This window comes from Thalassophryne amazonica, chromosome 23 (assembly GCF_902500255.1).
Source record: "Thalassophryne amazonica chromosome 23, fThaAma1.1, whole genome shotgun sequence".
Taxonomy (NCBI): Eukaryota; Metazoa; Chordata; class Actinopteri; order Batrachoidiformes; family Batrachoididae; genus Thalassophryne; species Thalassophryne amazonica.
In genome coordinates this window covers 21,835,549-21,855,616 of record NC_047125.1, presented here as the reverse complement: position 1 = coordinate 21,855,616, position 20,068 = coordinate 21,835,549, and the positions used below count along the sequence as shown (strand labels likewise).

Genomic DNA, 20,068 nt, shown 5'->3' with positions numbered 1-20,068 from the left:
CCAGGGACCAGTACCACTGGGCACAGACAAAACTGCCCCTGGACGCTCTTGGATACACAGACAACCAATCAGAGTAATGCCTGTATCTGTGATCTCACCCTTGTGAGATACAAGTCACCATGTAACCAATGCAATCTGCAATTTTCATTAGGCCCCATGTGGACAAAAGGACTATTACATTAAAGCACTTAAGTTGATGAGATTGTCTAAAACGCTGCCGTAATGATGTCATAATGAAATCTACAGTAACTACAAACAATGGTAGAATGATGCCTTGCTGGAAAAATTGCCTGAGCATCACCAAGTTGGGCTGCTTTGCCCGAGTTGTGGCGAGATAACGCTGCATGTCTTTATATTAAATGGACACTGGGAGTGCTGTTTGGTAGTTGCACATTTATGAAGAAGCGCCTGTGACAAGAACCTGGAACACTCAAAGTAGTGTTGACAGAGTCATTCATCTTACAGTTTTTCAAATTTTTCATCAGATTGGTCCATCTGGCCAGTGAAATCTGTCTGTTTGGGGACTTCAGGGGATTTTTTTTTCATTGCTGTACCATTGGTGGTCACTCATAATTGACAGCAAGCCAACACTAAAGCAGCTCTCTCACCAGCTTGGCATTGTTTCATACTATAGCAACTGTTACAACTCCATGCACATTTGGTTGATTTCACCAAGCAGGTCTCACTTTTGGCAGGGAGTCCTTGCAAGCAGGCACACCACTCAGTACAGCTCGGAAAAAGATTTTTTCCTTAAGCTCAGCCTTACCAGCAATCGGCTCACGTTTGCCTGTAAAATGGCTAAAGGTAGGCTCCAAGCATTTTACACTCAGGGCAAACTCTTCATAAACTCTTGGTATCTTGGGTGAATTTTTTCCTCTACTTTGCGTGAAAACTGGACACCGAGTTGCACTGACTCAACGTTGACTTTGGCCACGGCAGCCTGAAGTCCAACTGAGCTCACAACATTAACCGACCTTTTCAGACTTGATCAAGCCATGTCAAGTACCAGAAGCCATGCAGGGACATCAGCTAGGAGAACTCTGTACTGAGTTCAGCCAGGTGTGAGAGCTGCTTGAGGCTAAATTAATCTACTGAACTGAAAACTCAGTTTGAGAAAAGATGGTAAGATTTTAGATTGATCGGTAAATCCAGAAGTTCATTGCTGACAGTCAACCTTTCTCACCTTTATTTGTTAAAGGTTGACTGTCAGCAATGAACTTTTATTACGTTAATAGGTTTAAATGAATTACACTAATTCAAAATTACATTCATCCAACTTCCACCCCTTTTCTCAACAGCTCTGAACTTTGATCAGCACGCCCTTTAATAAGGTTCCATGTGTAATAAAGTCTTAATGTATTCATACTGTATGGCCTCTGGCTCTGAAGCACTTGTGCAATGATTCATAATGTCAACATGGCTTGTAGATGAATTTGATAATGCTTTTAGGGGGCTTTTTTTCCATGCCTTGGTGATGCACTAACACACAAGTATAGACATTTTAAGGAGACTATCTTCCATTGTAGAGTTAAGCCAAGAGATGAAAGCATGGAGTCTGTCTGGCTCTAAAGACCCCCTCTCACTGTATTCCCCCAGGACATCCACACAAAACACACATGCAGCCTCAGAAGACACCTCAATTATGATAATGTGGATCAGCATTAATGTATCCTTACAGCACGGCTGGCTTTCAACAATGCACCACAAAGTAGGAGATGAGGGGCAGCTACTGTATCTCATTTAACATGTTACTCCCTCAAGAAAATCTGCACCTTCAGTTGCTTCCCTTTTTCCTTCTAACCACTGGATTTTTTTTTTTTTTTTTTTTTTTTTACATTTTACATCTATATAAAGCCTGAAGTGATGCTGCAGTCATTAGTCATTTCCATAATTTTCTGAGGAAATCTGTGTGGAGCTAATCACACACCAATATAGAATGTTACAATTACATTTTTTAGTAAAATCCCAAAACAGAAAGATGCCTGACATCACCCGATAAAAAGAATACATGATTTTCACAATCAAGTTTAGCAGGCTTCATTTTAAACAAGCCACATATTCATTCCTTAAGATAGCTTGGAGAACTGCTGCAGTCTAGGAAATTCATATACAGTATATATATTTCTGAATATAGTATGGTGTTTTATTTTCTTGAAAACAGATCTGAATTAATGGTGTTGTCTATTCAGAGTCCCCTGTGTGAGTCAGTGTAGTATAGTGGTGGTGCCAAAACCTCCTGAAATGTGCCCCTCCAGGACTGAAGCGATGCACCCCTCTGCCTCATTTACAGACGCACTCACTGGAAAGAGTGCACATCATGAGTTAACAAGCAAAGTAGAAGTTCTAATGCAACCTTTAAGCTCTTAGTAATAAATTCAGCAGAGTCATCAAACAACTCTCAAGCAGCCAAGAAATAAGGTGACAGAGTGTAATGTTAGAAGCCCCCCAAAATGCCACAGTCCTAAAAGGTGCTGCTTTCATGAGATTGACAGGCAATGCTACCTGTCTGTGCATTTGGACAAGATTACGTGTCTAGGAGAAACTACGGAAGAGTGTGACACTGAAGACTTGGAGAGGTGTGCCACTTCAGGATAAGTAAAATCGAACAGGAAGCAGTTGGGTTACAGCGTTTGTTTTATTACTAAGTGCATCCGAATTCTGTCAGCTCAATCACAAAAATTAATGAACACTGCGTAAGCAATAACAACAGTGTTATGACCGTTCATTCAGATTATACAAGCAACTGTGTTGTCTCCTGGTCGACATCTGGCAAATTACCTTGATATACACTGAAATATTTTAATTAAAATAAAAGCATGACTGAAACATGATGCTTCTGGAATTACACCTCAATCTACCCAAGTTCCCATCCAAGTGTACGTATGCTGCCACAGCAGGGATCACATGGTGACCTTTGGTGAGCAATAAATAAATTAATGAAATTAAGGACAAACAAATCCTGAAGTCTGTGCTTTGCTGAGCAAAAGAGCAATACTTTAAAAGGAATAAAATGAGGGCACAAAAAAGTGCAAACAAAGTCCACCCTCATTTTATAAACAAAATCATTAAAAATGCTTGATTCCTTTTTGATTACTTGTTTTTTACTTCACAGCAACATTACAGTTTTCCTTAATCCACGTGGCTCTGATTCTACTTTTATAAGCAATGAATTAATTAAATGAGTACTCACAGGAGTACAGAACTTGGCTAACATACAAACCAAAACACAACCTTGCAATGTTTAGAATATTATATATTCTATATTTTTCTTGTAATGTTTCGTACTTCCACCAAGTTATGCAGATTCAATTAAAAAAAAGTGCTGAGTTTGTAAAAACTGTGTAAAATGTTGGAGGGGGGTGGGTCCTGCTAAACAGTAGCTAATTGAAAGGTGAAATTTACCATTTTGGTGGAGATAAAAATTCAAATCCATTATAAAATCATATTGCAAGAGAAGAATATTTGCCATTTATATACGAGGGTAGGCTGACAAGTTCTAAGGCTCCCCATGAAGGAGTAATGCATTAACTGCATTATAGTGAGCCTTAGAACTTTTCAGCCTACCCTCGTATATGCAGTGATTGTCTAAGTAAAAAAGAAGTACATCAGAAGTTCTTGATAGCTGCCAATAACTGAGATGGTAAAATTGTTTCCACTATTTTCTCATCTCCACTGTGACTCTTCATCACAATCTTTCTTTCCTCCACCTCATCCTCTGTTTCTCCTCCCCCTCCTTCCTCGTGTCCCACACTCACTCACTCCCTGTAATTACCACCCTCAGACGCCAATTAAAAGAAACCACAATAAAAGGGAGACGAGGAGGAGGCGGGGGGGGGGAGAAGGGAGTGCAGATTTAATGAGAAGTTTGAACACATTAATACACTACATGCACATAAAAGCACAGAACTGTGCGCACACGCAGAAAACACATTTTCATACCTCGAAACTTTTTAAAGTCGAAACGATAAGCGCTTTAAAACAGATCAGGAACAGGAAGAGTGTGTATTTATTTGTGTGTTTGCAGGGGCGCTGACAGGTTTCCCTTTGTGTTTGCTCCCGCCTGCTTCCTGCCATTAAGAATCCTGGTGCTGCTCTCATTTTCTTTCCAGGACGTGAACACCAAATTGAAATTACATAATGAAGCAGAAGATCAATATGCAGGGGGATAATAATGACTCGGTCCAAATAGGGAGAAATGGAAGGAATGGTGTCATCTTAAGTGGATGCATCCCATGTAGAGCCATGTCCAGATTTCCCAGTTCAACACATCCAAAATGTACTCAGTCCAGATGGTCATTGGTCCAAACTTCCAAGGCTGATGCATCCCAGTTAGGTGTGTGCCCAAATTTCTGTTAGGCACATCTCAGTTTGATGTCTGTCCAAATTTTCAAGTTGGACTCATCCCAAATGGAAACATCCCTGCAAGATGTATCCCAAATGATGCATCCCAAATCAATATGTGTCCAAATTTCTCAGATCAATCCAGGTTAGATGCATTCTAAATGTCAGCATTCAAATGGACATATCCAATTTCAACATTTATCTAAAGTTCCCAGTTACCTCATCCCATGAAGGTCACCCAAGGTTAGATGACATATCAAAAGGTGATTAATGACTTCATATATTGTTTAACAGTAACCATAGGTGTATCTCCACCAACCTTTGATGTTTGCTCCTTTCGGTTGCCCCCTGTCGCTTAGAGTTGCCACATCAGATCCGGTACAGTTTAACACAGGGATTTAGCCCGGGTTTTATGCTGGAGAACCATGCTCCTGGTGTTCCCAACCAACCAAGTCCAACCAAGTCCCTATCAGGCCCCACTCTGCTCCACTTACGACATCTGCTTGGACTTTAAGTCCTGAAGTGGTGTGGATGCAGCAACCAGTTTTGTCACAATAGAAATCTAAATATTCCATAAGCATTGGGACCAAATTTTGACGCTCAATTCTAAGGTTCACATCTGAATCAATCAATTTCAAATAACACTAATGAAAATCGAATCATTTTCTCCTTGATGAACCCCCAGTCATTCCACCAAATTTGGTCCAAAAATGGATCCAATCCCAGTTATCATGTTCACAACCATCAAACACAAAATACAGGCCTGAAAACATTCCCTTACATGTGCTACCTCTACACGTGGGCCTTAACAACAAAACAACAGAGTATTTTAGAGGATATGAACGGCATGAATTTGTTGATCCCGGTGCAGCACATAAACATCATCTAATGGGAGCTATGCACACTGGAAGTGCAATCAGATTTGCTGCAGAATGGTGTGGTACTGAGAAATCTATGCTGCAACAATTTTCAATAGCAAATCAAATCTTTTCCTACTTTGTGTTTACGGCGAGGATTCTGGAATTCTTTGGAGAGCTGTAGCCCCATTAAGCCCCGCCCTGGAGCTGCTGATACCACAAATTAGAGTAGAAGGAAAAAAATTCAGATTGGTGCAACACGTGTTATTGTTGGCACACACACACACACACACACACACACACACACACACACACACACACACACACACACACACACACAAAACTTCACTACGTGATCGCTACGGCGGAAAATGCCAACAATCAATACACACAACAGAGGAGCAGCAGAGCAGCTTTTACTGTCAAACTTGTGTGTATGTGTGTGTAAGGAAACAACAGGCCTCATTGTTGTCATCGTGCCAGAACACACACACACACACACACACACACACACACACGGGGAGTGAAACATGGTTTGATTTACTTGGCTGCCAAAGACAGAACGAGAGCAATATGCAGAGAGGAAATAGATCTCTGGATTCATTACAGCCGACAGCACACAGTCAAATCAGTGTGTCCTTTTTCGTTAGAACACCTATTACTCAGCTTCTCTTTGAAGGCAAAGCAAGTGTGTGGGTTTGTGCGTGTGTCACTATGCTCATTTTACAGCCAGGTGTGTTACCTGTATGACAGAGTGCTGATCAGTCCTGATGAACTGCAGACAGACTCCCGAATGAGCTAAATAACGTCGCCCGCGTGTCTCTATTTTCTCTACAAACTAGTTTGGCAGAACATTTGTGTTTACAGCAGTGAGCCAGAGCAGCTCAACCTGATTGCCAAGTTCTCCTCAAAGGTGGAATTTCACAGCGACTAAGTGTATGTTAATTATCCAAGTTTCTCATCAGACCAATTCAACTTTTTCAGCTTCCGCCTTTTTCTGCATGCAGCAGCGCACAGTGCAAAGCGCAGAGTGCATGCAGTGCACTGTGCCCTGCACGCCACAGTGCACAGTGCAACACAAATGCTGTGTTTTGCATTTATACATGCAACACCTATAGTAAGTCCCTTCGGCTGCTCCCTTGTTTGCACTTGGGGTCGCCACAGCAAGTCCAAGGTGGATCTGCATGTTGAATTGGCACAAGTTTTACGCCGGATGCCCTTCCTGACGCAACTCCACATTACATGGAGAAATGTGGCAGGGGTGGGATTTGAACCCGGAACCTTCTGAACTGAAACCAAGCGCATTAACCACCTGCTCATACATGCAACACCTGTGTTGTTTAAATAGTCAGAGATCTTGCGCTCGTCTGTGCACTCACGGATGTGTTGATCTTAAAATGAGGTGTGACCAGATGCAGTGCTGGAGGATTGTTTTTGTAAGGCAGGAAAGAGTAATTGCACCAGAGACCGACAAAACGTTGGTCTGAAGTTGAGTGTAACTTTTGCCATTTATAATGGTGCAATAATCAGGCGTGTCTAACGTTGGCAGGCACACAATGTACGTACACTCGACTTGAACACAACAAAAAGGAATTAAGACAGTCCAGAAAAGGCCCTTTTCAAAAAGTGAGTGATCGTGCAAGGAGACTAGTGAGGGAAGCCACCAAGATACCAGTGACTGAAGAAACTGCACAGCGCAAAGTTTGTCTGTTGCAGTCATAGTGTAATGGTGGAGTCACACGAGGAAGAATTTTCCGACAATAGATCAAATCTAGCTCACTTACCTTCTGGCAAGCTATAGCTAAAATTTCCCATCTTTTTTGGGCCACTCCAAGTTGCAATACTCGTGAAGCCACAGACAAATGTTGCACTCTAGCACATCTTCTCCAATCACAGCCACAGAAGTGCCTGGGTGTCTTGATGGTTCCCCTCACTTTTGCACGGTCACTCAGTTTTTGAGAACTGCTTCCTCCAGACAGATTTACCACCCTGTTTGTATTTCTTAAAGACTGATCCTCTGTAAAACTGATGATGTGAATTCAAAATATTAATTTATTTTCATAATTTTCACTACTGTTGTTGATATTCTGTGACAAAGTGCATCCAGGTTAAAAAATGCGAATTCTTTTTCATTATTGTTGCTGTAAAAAAAAAAGTAATTAATTAATTAAAAAAACAGTAAAACTGAAATTTGCAGGTTATTTCGCAGCACTTATACTCTGCACATTTCACAGAATGTGTTCCTCCACGGTCTACCTTTCATTGAAGGTAATTAAAAAAAATGCCAGCAGGCACAAATGTGGAACAAGCTGACTTGTCGCTTCTGCCGGTGCAGTGCTGATGTGACATTTATTGCAAAATGAGGTGGCCACCATCTAAACAATGTAAGATAATATGACATAACATTCCTGTACATGTATTTTTTATTTTCATATTGCACTGGATTCCTACATATAAGCACAAAAACATCTGAAATAGTGTCCAAGAGTGGCCATTTGATTATTAGAATTGTGAATCAGTCTTCAGCTATGGAAGAGGTTGTTGAGTAAACATGCTGTGTGCTGAATATGATGTTTCCTTATATAAAGTGAAATTTTAAACAAATACTGTATATAACATGGAAATGGAATTAAGATACATGCTTCCACATTCCAGTGATCAATTGATAATCAGTCAGTCAACATACACAGACTCACAAAGACCTTTTCAGTGTGACTGCAATGTGTGAACAATTTAGAGTTCCCGTGTAAACTTCTCGACTGCACCTTATGGCCCTAGAGCACATTGCAGTTCAGTGGGCTGCACAAATGAAACTAACAAACAGTTAAAAATCATCAGATGGTGTAAACAACAAAATACCACATTGTTTCAAGTATTAGATGATGAGGGTTTTTAATACATCTGAAAAAATGGGGTTGTCTTATATTCAGGGTCGACACGTTTACAGGTCAATAAATCCACAAAAGCTGGTGGCACCAAATACCCGTGAAACAAGTGTACCCTGCAGAACAGAAGTGACCTGACCCTCAAACATTTTTGGAAGTGGTGTTGTCATAGGAACACCACCCATCTGCAATGATCTTTTTTTATGAAAACACTGGGTTGAAGTGCTCCACAGCACCATGACAGAGCTGTCCTGGAAACAAGCATCATATACGTGCGTATATGATGTATACATACGTGTGATATAATCATGGGGCCGACATAACCTAGAAGAAATTATGATCAATAATTTAAGCTTACTGTGGAAATATGCAGTAGAGTCATCAATCAACTCTCAAGCAACCAAGGAATAATGGCTGACAGTGTAATGTGGTAAGTAAAGAAGACCCTCTTTAAAATGCTAACACTGTGTTTACTGTGTGACTGTGGTTCTAAAAGCAGCATTTACAGGTGTGTCAGTGTGTGACTCAAAGAAATGAGGGTCTACATATAAAATGCCCTGTTGTTATTATAGTAGGTCAAAGATAAGATCAGAGTTGATTGATTATGCACATTATTTCATTTTACCAGTCATATTTTCTATCTACATTTATCACATTAATTTTGTCACTTTCTTTCCCTTTTTTAACTTTAACTTAATCCCCTCCTCTCCTGGATTCCTTTTCATTCAACCTTTTCATTTTAATACAAATGTATCAATGGTCAGTAAATATTAACTAGTGTGCTTTCTCTTTGTTCTTGTTCTCCTTTGTTTCACCTTGAACTGAGGAGCAAGGTGATCAATACTGATTTATAAGATTGATGACGGGCAAACAATATTGAACAGCGTGACATCTCAGACAGGAAATATGTGGGCATCGAACACAAGATGAAATCACACCAAACAAAACTTTTTGCAAGTGTGAATTTTTATTCAGAGTATTAGTAAGGGTGAGGCCTGCCTACGCCACTGTTTGGAGTGAAATTAAACTTTTTGGCAAAAGAAGGTGAGTCAGGAAAGAGTGTAGAAGAGGAAGCAGGAGTGAATCCCAATGAGTTCATGATACATGCTCGAGCTGTGCACCGCAATCATTTCCTCTAAAGCCTTGCAGGAATACTGAACGCAAACGCTCCCTCACAAAGTTACAAAGAAGGAGTTTAAAAGCAAACCTTGCCCTTTGATCTGCACATTAGAGAAATAACCAAGAATGAGTTTTAATTTGCAAAATATTTCAAAGATCCAACCTATCTTGTTCGAAGAAACTGCTTCATACGTTTGTGCATAGAGTGTTCAAAGTGAAGCTGCAAGACTTTTAACGAATCATACTGTATGTTTCAGCAATGCTTTACTGTTTGTTCCCTCACGTATCTCAGGTCCTGTGGCTGAGATCCACCAAACTTGGCAAGTGGATGAAGGTTGACCCCAGAATTGTTTTTAATGGGTTTGTTTTGACAAAAGTTATTAGGTTCAAAGGTCAATATCCCATTTATCACGAATATGCACCAAACGTGGCACACAATGGGAGGTGGGTTCCAGAATTTTTGCCAGTCCGATAAAATTTGCCAAGGTCAATCACTGGGGAGAGGTTGTGTTTGTTGGCCTCTTCCTCTAAGGTCCTTTTTGCTGATTTCTAACAAACTAACAATGAAGGCTGACCCCAAAATGACTGTAATAATTCATTTTTTGCAAAGGTCATCATCATGGAATCTTATCTTCATCTCTATTTGGACCAAATGTGGCGCAGTTAGGTAGATTCCAGAATTTCCCTGGCAAGGTCAGCCAGAGATCAATCATTTGGGTGAAGGTCAACGTCACTGGGGTCAAATGTCACATTGCCTTAGTCCTTACTGGCTTTATTCCCACGAGTGCTATTACATGTCAATTTGATCACAACAGCCGAACTTTACTGCCAATGCATACAACTGAGATCAAATTTCCCTGTTTTTAAATCATACAAATTATGACATGGGACAGCATGGTGACTTAGTGGTTAGGACTATTTCCTCACAGGAAGAAGGTCAAACGTTTGTGTCCGACCTGGTCCTTTCAGTGTGGACTTTGCATGTTCTCCCTTTGGTTGCCTGGGTTCCCTCTGGATGCTTTGGGTTCTTCTCATTGCCAAAGGTATGCAGGTTAGGTGAATCAGTGACTCTACATGGTGAATCAGTGACTCTACATTGACCATAGGTGTGAATACAAGTGTGAAAGTGTTTGTCAGTCTATATGTGTCTACACTGACAGCCTGTCCAGGCTGCACAATGACTACTGAGATCGGCACCCCATGACTCTTAACTGGAATAAGTAGGTTTAGAAAATGAATTAATAAATTGTGATATAGCATTATGCCTTTATGTCTTACAGTTTGCAGAGCCTTATGTGCCGCCGCATGCTTTGCAATCTGCAAACAAATGTCCTGCTGAAATCAGACAAATTCTGGTGTCTTTTAAAGTAAAACTTAAATCTATTTTCTGCAACTTATAATGAGCTCATTAATATTATTTCATTGAGTTATAATGATGGCAGTTCTTGGATCCTTGTGTCAGGTGTTAATTTGAACTGTACTTAACATCTCCTGAATTCCTGCATGTGTTTATTTATAATCAATTATCCGTAGGATTAAGTGAATGTTTGTTTCAAAGCTGTTTTATTTCATTTGCATGCTGTATTTATTTGTTGTAGTGACTCTTAAACTGTTTGCCCCATTGATGCTGTGAAAAATGAAGACCAGGCGAGAAGGAGGAATGAATGGAGGAGGAAAAGAACAGGGAAGTGAATATCAGCATCCCACTTAACCTTTTGGCAGCATGTGTGCAAACGACTGTCAGCAGTGGAACAAGGTGTAGCGAGACACAAAGTGGGCAAGGAATCAGAACAAGAGTTGGAGAATTGGTATTTCAAGAAAAAGCCCACAGGAATTCCCAGTATGAATTATCCAGGAAATGTGCTTGCGTCAACTGTGTGTGTGACCTTTAACATCTGACTTGGTGTGACCTTTACTCTGACAAGCTGCAGTCATAGAAGTGCTTATGTGGGCTGACCATTGACAGATATCATGGGCGCAATATGCATTGCTAATGTCATTCGCCAACAATGTCAAAGCTTCACAGACCATACATTATGAATAAAATAAATGACTGTGTGTTAAAAAATGTTGCTGATGAATGTAAAACAGAGCTCGTGTAGGTGGCTGACTTGAGATGCAAATTCAGACTTTTTGCATGATGGGGTTGAATTTTCACACGAGAAAATGACAACGCAATATTCCTTCCAATATTCCTTTTCTCACTTCTTGGCACCAGGGTCCTATGCAGAGCTACTAGATGGTTGTCCCGTATTAAAGTAACCATCAGATACAATTTGCGATGAGCAAAAAAAAGAAATGTATTTGATGCTATAAAACAAGAAACGGTGATGAAAAACGACAAAAAGGAACATGAACAAGAAACTATAAGGAGAGAAGAAGCACAGAAAAGGAGGAAAATTGAGTTTGATTCAGAGGCGTGCACAATAAGAGGACTTTTTAAAAGTAGGTGACATCGATTACCACATAAGCCAATGGAGGATAAAGAGTCCAGCTTTTAAAATGCTGCAAACAACGCTCCCAAACACAGCTATGGAAGATGCAGGGCTTATCAGACAAGACTGAAGAAAGCAACTAAAAGCCTTTCTTCTGCAGTGACCGTTTACCCCCGGTACCACTCCACTCCGCCATCCCCTTATCAGCTCCACTTAGATGGAACAGAGAGATAGGGACTGGAAAGAAGGGCGCGGAAAAGGCGGGGGGGTGGGGACTGTAAAGGAAAGAAAGATCTCATCCTGTTCTTTGTAAAACTACGTTTCCTTTTTTCCCTGGTGGGAGGAAAACAATGCAACCTCAACCCAAACACATAATCCACAGCAGTCCTCTTGTATTTTCTTTCAGTTTTCCATGTCTCATGCAATAGACACTTTTTTCTGAACGCTAAACAACAACGCAGTGAGCATTTTGTCCATCATGTTCACACATGAACTCAGACAACAAAACAAATACGGCAAATTTAGGGGTATCACTAATTTTTTAAGCACTGGCCCCACGAGCCACCAAGAACCAAACCTTGGTGCCCAAAGTACATTTTTGGCGGCCCAAGTTTAAAATCTATTCTATTGTTTTAAAAGTCAATGGCATGTACCCTCTAAAATAAACTGATAAATTAGTCCATCCCCCTCCAGTTTATTAAATATAGCTCTGAAACAAAATTCTATCATCTGGTAACTTCAACCACATTAAGGGTACAAGATGAAGATAAACGAAGATCTGTTGAACAGGCCACAGAGTAGATTATGGAGTGGGCCGGCCAACATTAACGTTAAGCCTTGAAATCCATTTCGCGATTACTTTGTGAGCTGCTGTTTTTCTGTAACACATTCAGCCTAAACCTAGAACCTGAAGGGTGTCTGGTTCAACTAGACACCTTCATCTGCTGGAGCAGTTGCAGATTAACAGCGTCAATCAAGAGCAGAACTGCAGTGGTAATGACGGCTGGACAATTGTTGGCCTTTCACCTTTCCCACCCAAACGTCCAGATGGTCAACCTAACAATGGAATAGTCTGATTCTTTAACTTTTCATCCAACACTTCCCTCAGTCAGTATGTGGAAAGAATATTGTCTAGCAAGTTAAACTATGAAAAAGAGAGACCATATTGGTGCGTCGATACTTCTTCAAGGATTCAAAGACTCAAGGATTCAAGGATTTAAGGAACAGAGACTCTGTTAAGCCAATGTTGATGATAAACAAAGGAAAATATTGTTTTGTCAAGTCAAACTCACTCTGCTTGTCAAGCAGGTGGCACAGTAGCTGGACAGTGGGTGGCCTCGAGGCAGGAAGCTTCTAAAGTCTTACCAATCTGAATGATAAATACTCCTATAAGTACCAACTCAAGATCTGTCAGAAAGCTCACAAAACGATACCCTCAGCTCTGCTGGACTAGTTGGACGCATGTGGTAGGAAATCTTTTGTGATGAAAAACCTGAATGAACAAAAGTTTAGGGTTGGGAACCCCAAATACTCCTTAAAGTGCCTCCACTGTAAATCCATGCTTCAGGCCCTTCCTTGTGTGCCAACACCCTAATGAGTTTCATGTGAGGAGCTCTGAAACCGGCAGCTATCCCAGTGAAACTGAAGGAGTCTGGCAGAGGGCCCACCCTCCCATCCAGTCATAAAACACACGCAAAGACTTAGTGCATTTGATTTGTGTTTATAAAGCCTGTTTATGATATTAGTAGCAAACTTTAAACGGGTGGTTCTTAATCCCAATTTTACCAGGACTGCGGGACTACATGTTCAGCCAATCAAGAGCTGACAGACATCAATTCTTAATTACTTCAAGCCCCACAATTTTTATAATGAGTTCTGGCCAGTGCATGAAGAAATGGAAAATAAGTGCTGCTGTGTGATCCCAATGAAGAATTAAAAGCCTCTTCCTGGCATTTGAAAACATTCGATGTTAGGTTTAATCTGGACCTTATTGACGTAAATCACCCAACTATTTCTCGTCCTTTTGTTGACCACTTCTCTTCTACTGTGACAAATGCTTGCTGTGCACAGTGCATGATACCACAGTGAACAGCAGAATAATTTTAACAAAACTACTTTTAACACATATCTCAACAACATCTATCAGTACCGCATTACTAGCATGATGCTGCTGCATTCACACACTATATTTAATCTTCATTGTTTCCTTCCTGTTCAACATAAGGTGCTGTAAAGACATCAAGATTTCACTCTCATGTGTGCAGAGACAGGCCCCTGATGCTGGTAGTCAGGAGAGCCAGGTTGATGGTCAGGATAGTCTGGTTGATGGTCGGAATAGTCAGGTTGATGGTCTGACACTCAGGAAGGTTGGGATAATCAGATTAATGGTCTGGATAGTCAGGTTGTGGTCCGACAGTCATGCTGATGGCCAGAATAGTCAGGTTGATGGTCAGATATCAGGCTGATGGGATAGTCAAGTTGATGGTCGAATAGTCAGGTGTAGTCTGTCAGGTTATGATCAGGATAGTCAGGCTGATGTCCGACAGTCATGCTGATGCCGGAATAGTCAGCTGATGGTTAGTAGTCAGGCTGATGGTCCGACAGTCATGCTGATGGTCGGAATAGTCAGGCTGATGGTCAGGATAGTCAGGTTGATGGTCCGACAGTCATGCTGATGGCCGGAATAGTCAGGCTCATGGTCAGGATAGTCAGGCTGATGGTCCGACAGTCATGCTGATGGTCTGGATAGTCAAGTTGATGGTCGGAATAGTCAGGTTGATGGTCGAAATAGTCAGGTTGATGGACAGAATAGTCAGGTTGATGGACAGAATAGTCAGGTTGATGGTCGAAACAGTCAGGTTGATGGTCTGGATAGTCAGGTTGATGGTCTGGATAGTCAGGTTGATGGTCTGGATAGTCAGGTTGATGGTCTGGATAGTCAGGTTGATGGTCCGGATAGTCAGGTTGATGGTCTGGATAGTTCAGGTTGCTGTTGTACTCTGATTTAGTAGATGCTTCTGAGTGTGTTGTAGAACATCAAACTGTGAAAAAAAGATAACTGTGCTACAATGAACTTACAACTGTTGTGTGTCTTCAATTGCAAACATACTTCAATTAAACTAAGTGGCACAACAAAAGATATACTTAAATCTTTGTGAACCATAAGGCCAGTTTCTCATCAAAATGTTCTGCCATTTGTTTTGTTATTGTCTCTAACAGCTTGATTCAACAGCGATACCAACTCCTCCTAATCAAGATATACTTAAATCTTTGTGACGCATATTGCACAGTTTCTCATTGAAACCATCTGCATTTTTTGTTTTGTTATTGTCTTACTGAAACAGTGATACTGCTCCCCAATTTAGCTGAGGTATTGCAAGTCATGGCCACGGTGTGATGTTACACCTGCAGGTGCACAGTTTAACATCCAGTTCTGGAATCTGGCTGATGTTTCTGCACAAACTTGTATAAACAATTAATGCAGAGAACAGCTACAACTCTTGCCTCCTTGCCTTGGCTTCAGTCCATAGCTGTGGTGTTTTTCATTCAGCTACTCTATGCATACCCAGCTTAACTCGCACAAAAACACAAATAAGAAGAACTTCCATAAGAGTCTTTCTGTAGTAATCATAACATGTGCAAACGCTGATGATTATGCACATAGATGCAAATATGTCATTCTACTTTTAATCTCTCAAAGCTGACAGTGTCGCTTTTCTTTATCTGCAATTGTTTTCATGTAGACATGGCCGATGTTGACTATGGTGGAGACATGAGACTTAAAGGACACCAGGAGGACCTGCAGAGTGCAGCAGCAAAGAAAAGCCTATTAAAAGTCAGCTGACTGTCATGCAGCCTCATGGTCAATGAACATAGAGTAACACAAACTCTGAATGTTTCCTCCTCACTGCTCCTCTGTGTCAACACCACCAAAAAAGCACAAGAAAAGAAGCAGGACGTAAGCAGGAACTATATAAATGGAGACACTGGCCATAGCATGTCCATCCAAGGGGTGACAACAGCTCCAGATTTTAATATTTTGTTGTAATGCATGTCTCCTGTCGTTTCCCAGCTTCCTTTTAACCCGCTGTCAGTTTCCCAAAAAACAAAAAGGCTGGCGAGTCTGTGCCACTGACCCTGTTGGTCACGGAACAAAGACAGAGCTTGTTAGAGATCCAGGCTTGTCAGAGTACATCTGCTCTGACTTACAGCCGTTTGAATGTGTCGCTGGTCGCGTCTTACCCTTCATCACTCTCACGTTCAGCCAGTTGTCCCTTCAAGACTAAATAAAATGAAATCACAAACGTTCATGTTTGTAAGCAATGTGTGATCTAATCTACCTGTTGCATGGAAGAATACAAATAGATCGGAATCAGAGGCTGCATTTGCATTAAAATCAAAAGTGGTATTAGTGTGATTTTTTTCACACACACAAAAATTTATATATATATATATATATGTGTGTGTGTCATATGACTCAGAAAAGAGCATATCAGTCACACGAAAAGAAAAAAAAAGTTTGAGGTTTCAGTCCATAAAGTGAATACAGCCACAATTATATTAACTACATGTAAAATGAGTCCAAATTTAACAGAAAACAACCCTAATTTTGCATGTTCACAGGACTCAGAAAACATCAGATCTGTCACATGCATGCAAAAAATGTCGATTCAGGTCACTTCATCCAATACTGTAAATGAAGCCATAATGACAATCTATCTATGATATGATATATATATATATATATTTTATATATATTTATTTATATATGCAAATAGCTGACTTTTGAGGGTGGTTTCGTGGTTAGCAGTGTTGCCTCACAGTAAGAAGGTCCTGGGGTCGCTTCCCGCCTTGTTCCTTCTGTGTGGAGTTTGCATGTTCTCCCAGTGTTTGTGTGGATTTCCTCTGGCTTCCTCCCATTTCCAAAAACATGGAGGTTATGTGAACTGGTGACTAAACTGACTGTAGGCGAATATGCGTGTTTGTCTATATGTGGCACTGCAATCGACTGGCATCCTGTCCAGGGTGTACCAGGGTGCTCTATGAGTCCTGGGATAGGCTCCAGCCTCCTAGCAACCCTTAATTTCTGTAGGTGGGTATAAAATATTAATGCAATTTGATCAAAACAAACAAAAAACCAAACCAAAACAAAAAATCAAATTTGCATGTTGATGCAATTTTGAAATTTCAGGTCATCTTATAACATGAATGCAGTCATAATAAACATACAGACTACATACATATGAATGCAACCCAAATTTGATACAAAATAATCTAGTTTGGTATGTCCCTACTATACAAAAAGATCTGCTCTGAGTTCCTCATGCACACAAAAAATCTGACTATATCCATATATAAAAGTCAGATTTGGTACCACAAGTACCACAAATATAATGAAAAAGTGGAAATTCTTGGAATCATAAAGTCAGAACAGATTGTTTCTGTGTCACACCGATGCAAAAAAAAAAAAAAAAAAGTCAAATTCAAGTCATTTCATCTAATAATGTGAATGTAGCTACAATAACATAGCTGCCAGTGCATGCGCCAAAATTTGTAAAAAAAAAAAAATAAATAAATAATAATAATAATATATAATAATAATATAATAATAATAATAATAATAATAATAATAATAATAATTTGGCACGTTGATACTCCACAAAAAGATCAGACCTGAGTACCATGCTTGCGGAAAAAAGTCACATTCAATCTGTAATGTGAACATATCCGAGAAACATCGTGAAGATGAGATCCTGATCCCTGACTTCTCCTTCCTCTAAATGTGACAGCTGCTGTGCAGCAGCCGTCCGGCGTACTGTGTGCGCCCAGTCCGTGCTGAACAAGTCCGGCACCTGTTTGCTTCAGCATCAACGTGCGTCGCACCACAGTCAAAAGGTTTTGGCACCGCGCTCCAAGTGCGTAAAACAAGAGCGCACGAATACTTCAGGAACTTAGTGCGCAGCATGAACACGATCACTCTGAAGCCATGACTCCACAGCCGGAGGTCTGGATTTGCCTCCAACCACACTGTTGTGATTTTTACAAAGAATCTGACACGCACTCACCTCCAGGCGCGCGCAGGGATGCTGCCGAGGACGCTCCGGCGTGCAGGCACCACACCAGGAGCAGGATCGTGGCGGCGCTCGGAGTCATCGCGATCCGGCTCCCGTCCTGCCCCGGTATGCTGAGGGCTGGAGGGTGAAGGCTCTCTGTGGGTTTTTCACCACCGTGTCGATTTCACCACCAAAATCCCAGATTGCTGGCGCTTGGAAGCGCAGAGCGCGCAGTGCAAAATGAGTTAATAATTCCAACACGATCGTCTAAATGATGCGTTATTCCTTTGGCTGCAGTGTGCACAAAGCGCACAGAAGTGCTTGCATCTGCTCAGTGAAGCTTGAATCCGCAAAAAGAAAAAAGAAAAAAAAACGCCGGCATGCGTGCACCAAGAGAGGAATGATTATTAGTGATGTTTGCGCAGAAATCCGGTGACAAACTGCACTGCAAAGTAATCCAAAGTTTTTTGGTTCCGGAATAACGATCAGTGTCCTGGGCTGTGTGTGACGGCGAGGACTCGCTCCCGGTCTGTTACGATCAGCTTGACACACCGACGCTTCAAAGCTCGAGTTCATACGGGAGGAGCTTCACAGTTTGTGTGCACATGAAACATTTATTGTGCGTCTTTATGTTAGTGTGTATAAATCTGGAACAGCTGTGAGGTTCCTTTGTCCAAATTCCTCATCTGTATGTTAATATTACTTAAATTTGTGTGTTTTAAAGGCATAAGATCGAAACATAATACATGAAACACACCACAAAGCAAAAACTCTTAACACCAAAAAAAATGAGAGATAAAATCAGAGGTAAGAAGAGTGTAACAAGTTAAAAGAGGTCATTCCAAAAAGTTATTTTTATTGACCTTTAGTGTAAAAATATTGTCTGATTTCTTGTGAAACATCCCAAAAAGTCCCATAATTCAGGTTTATTCATGTAGAAATGACGCTGTGAACAAAATTTAAGCCTGAAACAGCTTGTTTTAGGTTTTTGTAACATACGTTACAGAAGCCTGCAAGACACAAACTCTGTGTGATCTGCCCATATTGTCAGTGGAAGGAAGACCAGATGATGATGGAGTGTTAAAGAAAAAGGTTTTAAGGAGAAGAACAAGTGAAATTTCAACTACAGTTTGAGACAGAGTGACAAATTTTGTGCGTTTTTTCCTTGAAAATAAATAAATACACACACACACACATATATATCATGTTGGTCAGAGTATAAATTGCACTAGCACTACTTCTCCAGTAGATGTCCTCCATGAGTGAATGAATCTTCGAGTCTGTGAATCTTCATGTCTGTGCTTCAGAAAACCTGCAGAAAATACGCCCCGCCCACCTGGACGAACAGGTAAAACGATGACGTCACTGAGCCGACAGGTATATATATATATTTTTTATCTTTTTACTTCTCATCTACTGGAAACAAACACTAATTTTCAGGTTGGACACTGTGCAAACATTGTAATTTTTTCTTTGATTAACTTTGTTTTGAGGTTATGTTCAACAAAGATAAAAAAAAAAATTACTTTATTCTGAAATCTTGATTGTAATTCAAGGTTAACTGAATGCAAATGTAACAATATTAATAAATGTGATTGTAAATATCAGACTGCAACCATTTTATTTTATTTTTTAATTGTCTCGTGGAAATATTCAAACTTACACATTGTCATATTTTCTTGTATTTCTGTTGTTTTGTTGTATCTACAATGACACATGCATCAAATGAAATCTGTCATAGTAGGTAAAATATATGATATTGTGTCTAATAAACTTCCAATCTGCAAATGTCATGGAACAGAACTCAGGATATTAAAGGTGTCCTATTGTAAAATAATTTTGTACTCAGATTTATACATAAATATATAGTAAGGTGTCATACCCAAAGTCCCACACTTCTATGACTGTATGGGAAAATCTCCTGCAATAAGGTACACTGATTTCTGAAACACCCAATTTTAGCCTTCCGTGACATATGTCACAGATGTCCTCACACGGACTACAACTTGCTATATAGTCTAGGACATGTATTCATATCATTTAGGAGAGGGTAACTCAACTGTTCTAGACTAGGCTCCCATTGTCACATATGCCATCTTGGAATATGTGACAAAATCTCTATCCGGGACAAACAGCCCAAAAATGACCATGCCGTCTTTTGTCCTGAGTGTTACTGGAAATTACAGCTGTATTTTCTAAACTGCAGCAGCTACAGATTTTCCAAGGTGCTCAATATGTTCAGAATGACCAGTACATGTTTAGAAGGGTCATAGAAGAGTGTATAATTTCTAATTTTGATATTTTAAGAGAAAGCCACCGGAAAACAGTAGGTCAACAACCTACTGTCCGCAATCGTCACATATTTAGTACCTTAAACT

General features: G+C 40.4%; 1 protein-coding gene across 1 annotated transcript in view; it reads right to left on the bottom strand.

Moving 5' to 3' along the window:
* sema4f (sema domain, immunoglobulin domain (Ig), transmembrane domain (TM) and short cytoplasmic domain, (semaphorin) 4F) overlaps positions 1-18,142 on the bottom strand; it is a 79,670-nt gene extending 61,528 nt beyond the window's left edge. The window contains exon 1 of the mRNA XM_034164154.1: positions 17,703-18,142. Within this exon, the coding sequence (XP_034020045.1) occupies positions 17,703-17,790 (88 nt within the window). The 5' untranslated portion in view covers positions 17,791-18,142. The remainder of the gene's footprint in view (positions 1-17,702) is intronic.
* Between the last annotated feature and the right edge of the window lie 1,926 nt (positions 18,143-20,068).